General features: G+C 42.3%; 1 protein-coding gene across 1 annotated transcript in view; it reads right to left on the bottom strand.

Annotated features, from left to right (window-relative positions):
- Positions 1-1,265: 1,265 nt before the first annotated feature.
- Positions 1,266-13,637, bottom strand: part of LOC119599107 (vegetative cell wall protein gp1-like) — a 19,295-nt gene continuing 6,923 nt past the window's right edge. The window contains exons 3-4 of the mRNA XM_037948865.1: positions 2,618-2,861; positions 1,266-1,529 (exon numbers count right to left, since the gene is read on the bottom strand). Coding sequence (XP_037804793.1) covers positions 1,266-1,529; positions 2,618-2,861 — 508 coding nt within the window. The remainder of the gene's footprint in view (positions 1,530-2,617; positions 2,862-13,637) is intronic.

Raw genomic sequence — 13,637 nt, 5'->3', positions numbered from 1 at the left:
AAAATGAACAAAAAAAGGAAAAAAAAAAAAACAGTATAAACAAAAAATGAATAAATTAATAGAAAAAAATATAAATAATCAAAAAAAATTATGAAAAAAACCCAAATAAATAAATATATAAATGAAAAAATAAAAAACAAATAAATAAATAAATAAATAAATATATTAATAATTATATATATTATATATTATATAATATATTATATTATATATATAATATATATACTATATATATTTTTTTAATAAATTATAAAATTATATATATATATATAATATATGAAAATATAAATTATATATATATAATATAATATATATATATAAAAATATATATATATATATAATAATATATATATATATAACAAAAAATAAAGATTTACCAGGAAGCAAAATCGGCCTCAATTAAGTCAAGAGAAAAATTTGGGGAAAGGGGGAAAAAAAGGGGAGAAAGAGGGGAAAAGGAGAAAGAGAGAGAAAAGAGAGAAGGAGAAGAAAAAAAGGGAAGGAGAGAAAAAGGAGAGAAAAGGGGAGAGAAGAGGAGAGAGAGAAAAGGAGAGAAAGAGAGAGAAAAGGAGGGAAAGGGAGAGAAAATTAAGAGAGAGAAAAAAGAGAAAAGGAAAAAAGCGGAGGGAAGAAAAAAAGAGAAAAAAAAGAGGGAGAGGAAAAAAAAAAGAGAAATAGAGAGAAAATTTTTTTAAAAAAAAGCGGGGAAAAAAGCATAAAAAAAGAGAAAGAAAAGACAGAAAAAGAAAGAAAAAGCGTTGGGGGGGGAAAAAAAAGGGGAAAAAAGAAAAAAAAAAAAAGAGAAAAGAGAGAAAAAAGGGCCCAAGTAACCTTTTTCTTCTCTTTTTTTTTTTTCGGCTCAGGGCTGGCTCGGGTGGCTCAGGGGGGCTCAGGGGGTCAGGGCTAGTGGGGGCTGGCTCAGGGGGCCAGGGGGTCAGGGCGGTCGGGGCTGGCCAGGGTGGTGGGGGGCTGGTCGGGGCCCGGCTGGGGTGGCTCGGGGCTAGTGGGGTGGTCAGGGCTGGTCAGGGTAGTCGGGGGGGCCAGGGGGCCCAGGGCTGGTAGGGCTGGCTCAGGGCTGGCTCAGGGTGGCTCGGGGCGGCCAGGGCTGGTCGGGGTTTGGCTCGGGTGGTAGGGCTGGTCAGGGGGTTGGGGCTGGCTCGGGGCGGGCTCGGGGCTGGTCGGGGCTGGCCCAGGGCGGCTCAGGGCGGCTCAGGGCTGGTGGGGCTAGCTCGGGGGGGGGCTCCGGGTGGCTGGGGCGGCTAGGGCTAGCTCGGGGGGCTCGGGGGGGGGTAGGGTAGCTCAGGGCTGGTCAGGGGGGTCAGGGGGCTCAGGCTGGTCGGGGCTGGCCGGGGCTGGCTCAGGGCGGGGTGGGGGTGGCTCAGGGGGTCAGGGTGGTCGGGGCTGGCAGGGTAGTGGGGCTGGTCGGGCTGACTCAGGGCTGGCTCGGGGGTCAGGTAGCTGGGGCGGTCAGGGCTGGCTCGGGGCTGGTCAGGGCTGGCGGGGGTTGGCTCAGGGTGGCTCGGGGCGGGCTAAAGGTGGCCAGGGCGGTCAGGGCTGGCTGGGGTATCGGGGCGGTAGGGTGGCTAGGGGGCTCGGGCTGGCTAGGGTAGTCGGGGCTGGTCAGGGCTGGAGGGCGGGCTCAGGGGGGCTCGGGCTAGCTGGGGGCTGGTCAGGCGGCTCAGGGTAGCCGGGGCTGGCCAGGGTGGCTCAGGGCTGGCCGGGGCGGTAAGGGTGGCTGGGGCTGGCTCGGGGCTGGCTGGGTGGTCAGGGCTGGCTCAGGGCTAGCTGGGGGCGGCTCAGGGCTGGCTCGGGGGGGGCCGGGGGCTGGTCGTGGTCAGGGCGGGCTCGGGGCTGGCTCGGGGCTACCGGGGCTGGCTCAGGGGGGCTCGGGGCTGGTCGGGGCTGGCTCGGGGGCGGCTCGGGGCTGGCTCAGGGTGGCTCAGGGCTGGTCGGGGCGGTCAGGGCTGGCTGGGGCTGGCTCAGGGCGGCCGGGGCTATCTACTACCATTATCTTCTATAGATCTATCATTTATTATCTATCTAATCAAAACTATCTATCTATTTTTCCCATCTGTTAACATCCGTCTGTTATTTGCCTATTTTTTTTATTTTTAATATTTTTCTACTTCTACTTTTTACCAATCCATCATCCACCACATCCATCCATCCACCCATCCATCCACCCATCCATCTATTACCATTACCTATCTACCTATCTTCTCTCACTCTGTCTTCTCTCGCTAGTCGCGTTCAAAACCCCGCTTTTGCGAGGTGGAAAAATTGAGGTCGGGGTGGCTAGGGCTAGCTCAGGCTGGCTCGGGGGCTGGTCAGGGCTGGCTCGGGGCGGTCGGGGCTGGTCGGGGCGGCTAGGGTGGCCGGGTGGCCAGGGCGGTCGGGGGGCTCAGGGCTGGTGGGGCTGGCTAGGGCGGCCGGGGTGGTCAGGGCTAGCTCGGGGGGGCCCGGGGGGCTGGCTCAGGGGCTGGATTTAGGGCTGCCGGGGCTGGCTCGGGCGGCTAAGGGCTGGTCGGGGCTAGTCGGGGTGGCTCGGGGCTGGCTCGGGGCGGTCGGGGCGGCTAGGCTGGCTCGGGGGGGCTCGGGGCCCCTTTTAGGGCCTCACTGGCTGGGCTGGTCGGGGTGGCCGGGGCTGGCTCGGGCTAGTCGGGGCGGTCAGGGGACAGGCTGGCCCCGGGGGCCCCGGGGCTGGCTCAGGGTGGCTCAGGGCGGGCTCGGGGCTGGCCAGGGCTGGCTCGGGGCGGGTCGGGGCGGCCAGGGTGGCTCGGGGCTGGTCAGGGCTAGCTCGGGGTGGCTCAGGGTGGCTCAGGGCTAGCTCGGGGCGGGCCAGGGCGGTCAGGGGGTCAGGGCTGGCTCAGGGCGGCCGGGGGTGGCTAGGGCGGTCGGGGTGGTCGGGGCTGGTCGGGGCGGCCAGGGGGGCCGGGGGGGGCTCGGGGCTGGCTCAGGGTGGTGGGGTGGCTAGGGCGGCTGGGGGGCTGGCTCAGGGCTGGTCGGGGCGGGCCGGGGGGGCCAGGGCTGGCCAGGGCTGGCTCGGGGCTGGCCGGGGTGGCTCAGGGTGGCTCGGGCGGCTCGGCTGGCTCAGGGCTGCTGGGGGGGGGCCCTGGCTCGGGGCGGTCAGGGCTGGCTCGGGGGGGGCTCAGGGCTAGTCGGGTGGCTCGGGGGGCTGGCAGGGCGGCTCAGGGCTAGTGGGCTAGCTCGGGGCGGGGCTCGGGGTGGCTCAGGGCTAGTCGGGGCTGGCCCAGGGTGGCTCAGGGCTGGCTGGGGGCGGTCGGGCTGGCCAGGGTGGCTCGGGCTGGCTGGGGGCTGGCTGGGGGTGGTAGGGCTGACTCGGGGGCGGCTCGGGCTGGCTCAGGGCAGCTGGGGGCTGGCTAGGGCTGACTAGGGTGGCTCAGGGCTGGCTCGGGGCGGGCTCAGGGCTGGTCAGGGGGGCTGGGGCTGGCTCGGGGTAGTCGGGGTGGCTGGGGGTGGCTCGGGGGGCTGGCTCAGGGCTGGCTCGGGGCTGGCTCAGGGCGGTCGGGGGCTGGCTCGGGGCTGGCTCAGGGTGGCTCGGGGCTGGCTGGGGGCTGGCTCAGGGCTGGCTCGGGGCTATCTATTATCCATCTATCTATCTATAGATCTATCTATTATCTATCTATCTAATCTAACTATCTATCTATCTGTCCATTGTCTAACTATCCGTCTGCTATTTGCCTATTTTATTATCTATCTATGTATCTATTATCTATCTATTTACCAACCCAATCATCCATCCATCCATCCATCCATCCATCCATCCATCCATCCATCCATCTATTACCTATCTAACCTATCTACCTATCTATCTCTCACTCTGTCTTCCTCTCGCTAGTCGCGTTCGAAGCCCCTGCTGTTGCTGAGGTGTGAAAATTGATGGCTCGGGGCTGGCTCAGGGCTTGCTCAGGGCTGGTCTCGGGGCTGGCTCGGGGCTGGCTCAGGGGCGGTCGGGGCTGGCTCGGGGCTGGCTCAGGGCTGGCTCAGGGCTGGCTCAGGGCTGGGCTCGGGGTGGCTCAGGGCTGGCTCGGGGCTGGCTCAGGGCTGGCTCGGGGTGGTCGGGGCTGGCTCGGGGCTGGCTCAGGGCTAGCTGGGGGCTGGCCGGGCTGATCAGGGGTGGCTCAGGGCTGGCTCAGGGCTGGCTCAGGGCTGGCTCAGGGCTGGCTCGGGGCTGGCTCAGGGCTGGCTCAGGGCTGGCTGGGGGCTGGTCAGGGCTGCTCAGGGCGGCTCAGGGCTGGCTCGGGGCTGGCTCGGGGCTATCTATCTACCCATCTATCTATCTATAGACTATCTATTTATCTATCTATCTAATCAAAACTATCTATCTATCTGTCCATCTGTTAACCCTATCGTCTGTCTATTGCTATCTATTTATCTATCTATCTATCTATCTATCTATCTATCTATTTACCAATCCATCCATCCACCCACCACCCATCCATCCACCATCCATCCATCCATCTATCTCCCTATTACCTATCTACCTATCTATCTCTCACTCTGTCTTCCTCTCGTAGTCGCGTTTCGAAGCCCGCTGTTGCTGAGGTGAGAAAGTTGATGAGGCTAAAAACTTTGATATTTTAAAAATGGCTAGTTGTGTGTGTGTGTGTGTGTGTGTGTGTTTTGTGTGTGTGTTGTGTGTGTGTGTGTGTGTGTGTGTGTGTGTGGTGTGTGTGTGTGTGTGTGTGGGTATGTCTGCATATATATATATGTATAATATATAATATATATATATATATATATATATATATATATATTATATATATAAAATATATATATAAAATATATATTGGAAAGAGAGGAGGAGAAAAAAGGGAAGGGGACAGGAGAAAACAAAGACAATTAGAAATGGAGAAGAGGAACGAAAGGAGGGAGAAGGAAGGGGAAAGGAAGAGGAGACAGGGGAGGAGATAAAAAAAAAAAACATGGGAGAGGACAGGTAAAGGTATTCACAGGTTTTTCACAGAACCCCACAACACACACACACGACACACAACACACAGCAAACCCACGCACACCCCACAATAACACACCCCCACACAAAACACACACCCCACGAAACACACACACACCACACAGCAAACCCACGCACAAACACAACACACCCACACATACACACGAAACACACAAACACCCCCACCCACCACACACACACACGCACGCAGCAATACCCCCCCCCCACACACACACAGACATAGGACCTTTCGTCACCCTTTCATGACTCGAAATAATAATGTTGAGGGGGCTTCTGGCACCTTCTTGAGAAACGGAATAAATTGAGATAAAAAGATTAGCAGATGAGAAAAGGGTGGATATAAAAAGGGCCCAAATTTTGGGTTGACTGTGATTTTTTTGTTTGTTTTTTTCGTTTGTGCTTGTTTGTGGTTTTTTGTTTGTTTTGTGTGTGTTGATGGATGTTGTGTGGTGTGTTTTTGTGTGTGTGTGGTGTGTGTGTGTGTGTGTGGTGTGTGTGTGTGTGTGTGTGTGTGTGTTGATGGATGTGTGAGTGATTTTTCGTATTGATGAATGTGTGCTTTGGGGTATGTGTATATGTTGATACTTTTTTGTGTGCGTGTGTGTGTGTTTGTGTGTGTTGATGCATGTATGCTTACTCGTGGATGTATTTGTTTGTCGTGTTTCTTTGTGTGTGTATTTATCAAACTTGACTTCCATTCTGATAAGTTTATCTGTTATAAAACGATGCAAATACATACATAGGCACATAATTTAAAAAGAATAATCTTAGAATTTTATCACTGTTGTTATTTTTTTTTTTTTTTTTTTTTGGGGGGGGGGGGGGGGGAAGTGGGAGGGGGGCTCTGATATTTTCCTGATATATATTTGATATATATTTTCCTGATATTTCTAAGAACAGCTGATGATTCACCCTTTGGCGCAACAGCAGGAAAATTAATGTTTCGTATGATTTTTTTTTTAACACAAATATGTCAATGCTTCATCAAAAATAAAAATAATCTGGTCGTTTATCCACAAACCCTGCGAATGTTTATTTTATCGTTTCTACAGAAATGTGTAAATATCTATCTGGTCGTCTGTATACAAATTTGTAAATATTTTTTTGATCGTCTCTTCACAAATCACAAATCATTCGTCTATACATAATTCTGTAAAATATATTTTCCAAGTCGTATGTAAACAAATTTGTAAAGCTTCCTAAAGGTCGTTGTTTACAAGACCTGGACGAAAACGACTCCGGAAACCACAACATTCTTTTACAAACGACTTAAATAGGGCAGGAGGAGGAGGGGGGAGGAGGGGGAAAGGGGGGGGAGGAGAGAGAGGAGAGGAGAGAGAGAGACCGCGAGCACTTTAAGAGATATGTTTCTATTTCTGTTTTTGTTAATTTGCTGTTTTTTTTTTTTTGTGTGTGGTGTGTTTGTTTTTCGGTCTATTTTTTTTGTTTCTTTGGTTTACTTTCTGTTTTTTGCTTGTTTGTCTGTGTGTCTCTATCTCTTTAGTCTCTCTGTCTCTCTGTCTCCCTCCCCTTTCCCTCTCTCTCTCTCTCTCTCTCTTCTCTCTTCTGTCTTCTCTTCTCTCTCTTCTGTCTTCTCTCTCTCTCTCCTCTCCTCTCTCTCCCTCTCTCTCTCTCTCTCTCTCTTTTATTTCCCCTCTCTCTCTCTCTCTCTCTCTGTCCGAAATGAGTGTGTGAAGTGAGTGTCTGACATGAGGGTGCGAAGTAAAAGTGTGAGTGAGTATACGATGTGAAAATGTGTGAAATAAGTCCCTGAGTGCGTGAAGTGACTGTACGAAGTAATGGGAGTTTTGAGTTCCGAAAGTTAGGGGGGAGGAGGGAGAGGAGTGAGGTGGGGGGGAGGGGGAGGAGACGGACAGGGGGGGGGGCATCCCAAATGACAGAAAAATAGCCCCAAATTTTCATAGCGTCTTGGGAAAAAAGGAATTCAACGTCTCCACAGGAATTTTGTGAGTGTGGTGTGTGTGTGTGTGTGTTTGTGTTTGTGTTGTGTGTGTGTGGCTTGTGTTTGTTTTGTGTGTGTGTGTCTTTGTGTGTGTGTGCTTGTGTGTGTGGGGGGTGTGTGGTGTTGTGTTTTGGGGGTGTGTGTTGTGGGGTGTGTGTGTGTTGTGTGTGTGGGTGTGTTTTTTGTGTGTGTTGTGCGATGGGTTTGTGTTGTGGTGTTTTGTTTGTGTGCGGTGCGCGGTTGGTGTGTGAGTGTTGCACAAAAAATGTGGGATGATCAGATAAAAAAAAAAAGAGAGGGAAGAGAGGGAGAGAGAGGGAGGAGAGGAGAGAGAGAGGAGAGAGGAGAGAGAGAGAGAGAGAGAGAGAGAGAGGAAAGGGGAAGAGAAGAGAAAGGAGAGAGAAAAGAGGAAAAATAAAGAGAAGAAAGGAGAGAGGGAAAGAGAGAGAGAGAGAGGGGAAAAAGGGGAAAAAGACAAGGAAAAGACAGAAGAAGAAGACAAAAAGACCACCCAAAGAAGAAAATAAAGAGTAGAAAAAGGAGAAAAAAAAAAAAGAAAACAAACAAAAAAAAAAAGAAAAAGAAAGAAGACCGAAAAAAGGAAAAAAAGAAAAAAAAAAACGGGAAACCCCCGAAAAAAAAAGAGAGAAAAAACAGAAAAAAAAAACAAAAAAAAGAGAACGAAACGAAACAAAAAAAAAAACTACAATAATAATCCGAGTTTCATACGCACAACGAGCCCCTGAGCATCGTCCATTAGTTTTGCATTAGATTAAAAAGCCCATTAAACCGGGGAATAAAAAATGGTTTCTGGTCGGAGATTTTATCGCGCAACTAATGGGTTTTTTGGAAAAAAAAAAATCGAAAATTTTTCTTTTAAAAAGAATATTGTCTGTCTCGCAGAAACATACACGCATGTACGCACGCCAAAATACACCAAAGCAAGTACAAAAAAACATGCGTAAATAGATAGGTATTAGATAGATAGATAGATAGATAGATAGATAAAAAAGATAGTAGAAGAGGTAGAGGATTGATGGATAGAAGATTGAGACAGGTAGAGGGGACTGATGGATAGATAGAATAATGTATATATTGTGGCGTTTTTTGTGCTGGATGTGTAACGTCTGGTGTAAAAACGCAGGGTGGTGTTAAAAAAACATGTGCGTATGTATGTATGTGATTCGTCTGTGTGTATTATGATATATTTTTGGTACACATACCTCCGTAATACCCACAAAAAACACATATGAAAAGCCAATCCTCACGCCATAAAAAACTACAGCAGAGAGAGAGGGGAAAAACAAAAAAAAAAAACACTTGGGCCTTAAAAATATTTTTTTAAAGGACACCTGGAATGTCGACTTTTTAACGTGCACCAAAACCCATGTCGTTTTTACCCGATTTCCCACGAGGGCAGGTGAGGTCACGGCCCCCATTTATTTGTGTTTAAGGGGCCTTTTTTGTTTATATGGATTTTGGGGGATTTTTGTTTGCATACATGCACAATCATCTATAGGATGTATGGTCTGCATATATATAAGCTATTCGATAATGCACGTTCGTAAAGCAAGTATACACAACGACACAAACATACACGCAAATTTACAACACACACACACACACACACACACACACACACCCAACAACACACAAAAACACCCCCACACACAACAACACACACAACACACCGCTACAAAATTTCACCACGATATCATACCCCAAATGCTAGTACATTTTTTTTAAAAAAATATTTTAAGGTATGGCAATAATGGTAGGTAGGAAGATGATAAGGATGATATATGTAATGGGAATGTAAAAAATAAAGTAAAAAAATGATGATTTCGATGATAAAAACTATGATGATGGTCCGTTAAAAGATAAAAGGATGAAGATAATAGTGCTAATATTAAAGATTTCATTAAAAAACAAACCCTATTGACAAAAATAATGATAAGTGATGATAAGAGTGATAATGACGATAAAAAGTAACGTTTATTCAATGACATTTTGAAAAGATTATGAAGATAAAGAAATGATATTGATAATGATAAAATTTTGGGGGGGGGGGGGTGTTATAAATTCAGTTAAAACAATAAAATAAAAAAAAATGAAAAAGGTTGATATATAAAAAAATCAGTATATAAATCAGTGACAGATTTAAAAAATGATCAAATTTTAAAATTAGAAAATCGTGAGTAATCAAGAAAGATTGTGTAACATGCTGACAAATTCGTGATGAATAATGATTTCTTTTTTATAATTACCAAGGTATATAAAATCCTTTTATTGCACCACAAAGAAGAGAAAAAATTGATATTTGTTGTAAAGCGATAAAATAAAGTTAACAATCTTTTCATCTGAACAAATTGTTTTAAAAGTTTATATCACGCATTTTGGTCAATGAAGTAAAACCAATTTTGCACTTTTTTCATAAAATTTTTTTCCAACATCATCATTCAAAATACTTCCATATATTTTTTTTTTCTTCTTTTTTTTTCCAATCATCCAACTTAATTTTGAAGATTTTTTAAAACCATTAACGAAAAAAAAAAAAAAAAAAAAAAATCAACACAACAATCTTTCCTTCACTTTTTTTTTCATTTCATTTCGTCCGAAAATTTAAGAAAAATCCCCCGTCGAAGGTATAGTTTGACCTATTGTCAGAGGGGAGATGCTAGGAGGAGATATGACCTTTGACCTAGCTTGGACCCCTCACCCCGCGGGGTCAAATATCACTTTCATAATATATATGCATATGCGGTGGTACTCTTGGCCAGCTGTGAGAACTACACTCCCACCCCCCTTTATACCTTTATCTCAGTGAACCCGAAGGTGTTGCTTGACTTTCGCTGTCCTTGTTTCTGTTGATGGCTCTGAGTGTGGTGAAAATGTTATAGGGGTGATATCATGATGATTTTGGTAATGGGGTAATGATAGTAATAATGGTAATAATGATGATGATGAGATACTACTAGTACTAATAATAATTAGTAGATTATTATTATTATGGTAATAAAATGGAACAACAACGACAAAACGGTAATAAAATTAATAATATAACAATAATGATAATGATAGTAATAATAATAAGATAATGATAGTAAAAATAGTAATGATAATAATAAAATGATAATAAAAACCATAAGTGCAACAATACAGAAAAATAACAAGACAACAAACAACAATAATAATAATAATAACAACAATAACAACAAAACCAAAACAACAAACAACAACAATAATAATAATAATAATAATAATAATAATAATAATAAAATAATAATAAATAATAATAATAGTAATAATAATAATAATAATAATAATAATAATAATAATAATAATAATAATAATAATAAAAATAAATAAATGAATAAATAAATAATAATAACAATAATTCTCAAAAACCAGGATAAAATTGGGACACTTTCGTTCATTCAGGCAAAACATGCTACGAAATGCGTGAAATTTGACCCGATAGATGTCGCCAAGGTCTATCTTCGCCTTGTTATCCCATTGGCAACGACCATCTGGCCTTCTGTCTTTTTCTCGCACCCTTCCTACGCTTCTTTCGCGCTGTGTGTGTGTGTGTGTGTGTTGTGTGTTTGTGTGTGGTGTGTTGTGTGTGTGTGTGTGTGTGTGTGTGTGTGTGGTGTGTGTGTGTGGGTGTGTTTGTGTGTGTGTGGGTGTGTGTGGGGTGGGGGGTTTGTGTGTGTGTGTGTGTGTTGTGTTTGTGTGTGTGTGTGTGTGTGTGTGTGTGTGGGTGTGTGTGTGTGTGTGGGGTGTGGTGTTTTGTGATTCATTCACTCATTCTTTATCTTTCTCTCCCCTTTTCCTTCCTTTTCCTCTACTCGTCGTTCTACTTTCTCTTATCTTTCCCACGCCCTTTTCCTCTCCCTTTTTCGCCCTTTCCCCATTCTCCTCTCCGCTTTCCCCCTGTTTTTTCTCTCTCCCTCTCCCCTCTTCTTACCCCTCTGTCACCCCCTCCCCTCCTTCCTCTTCCTGCTTTTCCCTTTCCATCTCCCACTTTTTCCCTCTCTTATTACCCCTCCCCTTTTCCCACTCTTTTTCCCTCTCTCCTTTCTCTACCCTTTCTACCCCCTTTCACTCTCCCTTTTCCTTCCCCTTTCGTCTCCCTCTTTCTCCTCTTTCACTCTCCCTCTCTCCTTCCCCTTTCATCTCCCCTTTTTCCCCCCCCACTCTCCCTCCCCCTCACTCTCTCTTCTTCTCTCTCTCCTCCCTCCCTCTTTCTCTTTTACCCCCTCCTTTCTCCCCCCCTCCCTCCCTTTCCTCCCTCCCTCCCTCCCACCCTCCCTTCCTTCCTCCTCCTCTCACTCTCCTTCTCTCTCCTCTCCCTCTCCTTTTCCCTACCCCCTTTCCTTCCTCCCCTCACTTCCTTCTCTCTCCCCTCTCCTTTGTCTCCTCCTCCCCCCTTTTCCCCTTTCCCTCTCTCCCCCCTCTCTCTCTCTCTCCCTCTCCTCGCTCGCCCTCTTTCGCCCCCGGATCAATCTCATGAAACCCAATCATGCATTCCCAAGGTGAAACAGGACGCTTTTCAGAGAAAGTCAGGTCAGGGAAACCGACTCGCCAGATGTAAACAATGTAACGAGTCCATTTTTTGTGAAGACTTCGTTTTCTTCTTTTTTTTATTATTGTTATTATTTTTATTATTATTATTATTATTATTATTAGTAGTAGTAGTAGTAGTAGTAGTAGTAGTAGTAGCAGTACTATTGTTATTATTATTATTATTCTTTATTATTATTATTTTTTATTATTTTATTATTTATCCATTTTATTATTATTATTATTTACTATTATTTGTTTTTGTTGTTATAATAACAATTATATTATTTTTGTTGTTTTTGGGTTTTTGTTGTTATTGTTATATTATTATTATTATTATTATTTAATTATTATTATTATTATTATTATTATTATTATTATCATTGTTGTTGTTGTTGTTGTTATCATTATCATCATCATTATTATTTTTGTTATTATTATCGTTTTTTATTATTTATTATTTTTGTTGTTGTTGTTTTTGTTTTTGTGTTATCATTATCATTTTTATTATTATCATTGTTTTTATCATTATTGTTATTATTATGTATTATTATTATGTTATTATTATTATTATTATTATTATTATCATTATTATTATTTTATATTTTTATTATTATCATTATTTAATTATGATTATTTTCATTAGCATAATTATTAACAAAATTGTTAAATTTCTTTGAATTATCAGATTTTTTTGTGATTTTTATTATTTTTATAATTGTTGTTATCATTTTTATAGTTGTGTTATTAAGATAATTTATTGTTGTTACCTTTATTGTTCTTATCATTTTTTTTTTGGGTTACAATATATTTTCTGATGATGATAACAATAAGTAGAGTAATACAAATAATAATGATCAAAATAATAGTAATGGATGATGATGGTAATAGTAGTAGTAATAGTAATAGGAATAATAATAATATCAATAATGATAATAATAATAATAAGAAGAGAAGAATAATAATAATAATAATAATAATAAAATAATAATAATAATAATAATGAAATAAAAAATAATGATAATAATAGAAAATAATAAAATAAAAATAATAATGATAAAAAATAGTAGTAGTAGTAGTAGTAGTAATGATAATAATAATAGTAACAAAATAATAATAATAATAATAATAATAAAAAGAAGAAGAAATAATGATAATAATAATAATAATAATAAAAATAATAATAATGATAATAATGATAATAATAATAATAATTATATTATTTTTAATATTTTTATTATTATCATTATTATTATTATTATTATTATTTATTATATTATTTTTATATTATTATATTATTATTATTTTTATATTATTATATTATATTATTATCATTATATATTATTATATTATTATTATTATATTACAATTTTTAGTATTATTTTTTATATATATCTGTGTGTGTGTGGGGTGTGTGTGTGTTTTGGTGTGTGGTGTGTGTGGGGGGTGTGGTGTTGTGTGTGTGCGTGTGGTTTGTGTGTGTGTGTGTGTGGGTGTGTGGGTGTGTGTGTGTGTGTGTAAATGAGTGTGTGTGTGTGTGTGTTTGTGTGTGTGTGTGTGTGTGTGTGTGTGTGTGTGTAAAGAGTGTGTATATATGTATATTTTATATATATAATATATATATATATATATATAATATTATATATATATATATATAATATGTGTGTATAATATTATATAAATATATATATATATATATAAAATAATATATATATAAATATAAATAAGTATATAATATACATATATATATACATGGGGTGTGTGTGTGTGTGTGTGTGTGGGGTGTGTAAAAGGAGGGTGTGTGTGTGATGTGGTGTATATATATATAGTATAAAAAAATATAATATATAATAATAATCATATATAAATATAATAAATATAATATGTAACACACACACACACAAAAAACACACACACACACACACACACACACACACACACACACACACAACACCCCACAAACACACACACACACACACACATAAATATAAATTATATTAAATAAATTATAATATAAATAATATAAAAAAAAATAATAAAACACAACAAACACACCACACCACACAACAACAACCACACACACACAAAATAAAAAATAAAATAAAAATTTTA

Source organism: Penaeus monodon, chromosome 42 (genome assembly GCF_015228065.2).
Source record: "Penaeus monodon isolate SGIC_2016 chromosome 42, NSTDA_Pmon_1, whole genome shotgun sequence".
Lineage (NCBI taxonomy): Eukaryota > Metazoa > Arthropoda > Malacostraca > Decapoda > Penaeidae > Penaeus > Penaeus monodon.
Note: the sequence above shows the minus strand (reverse complement) of the source record. Positions and strands in the feature narration are given on the sequence as shown.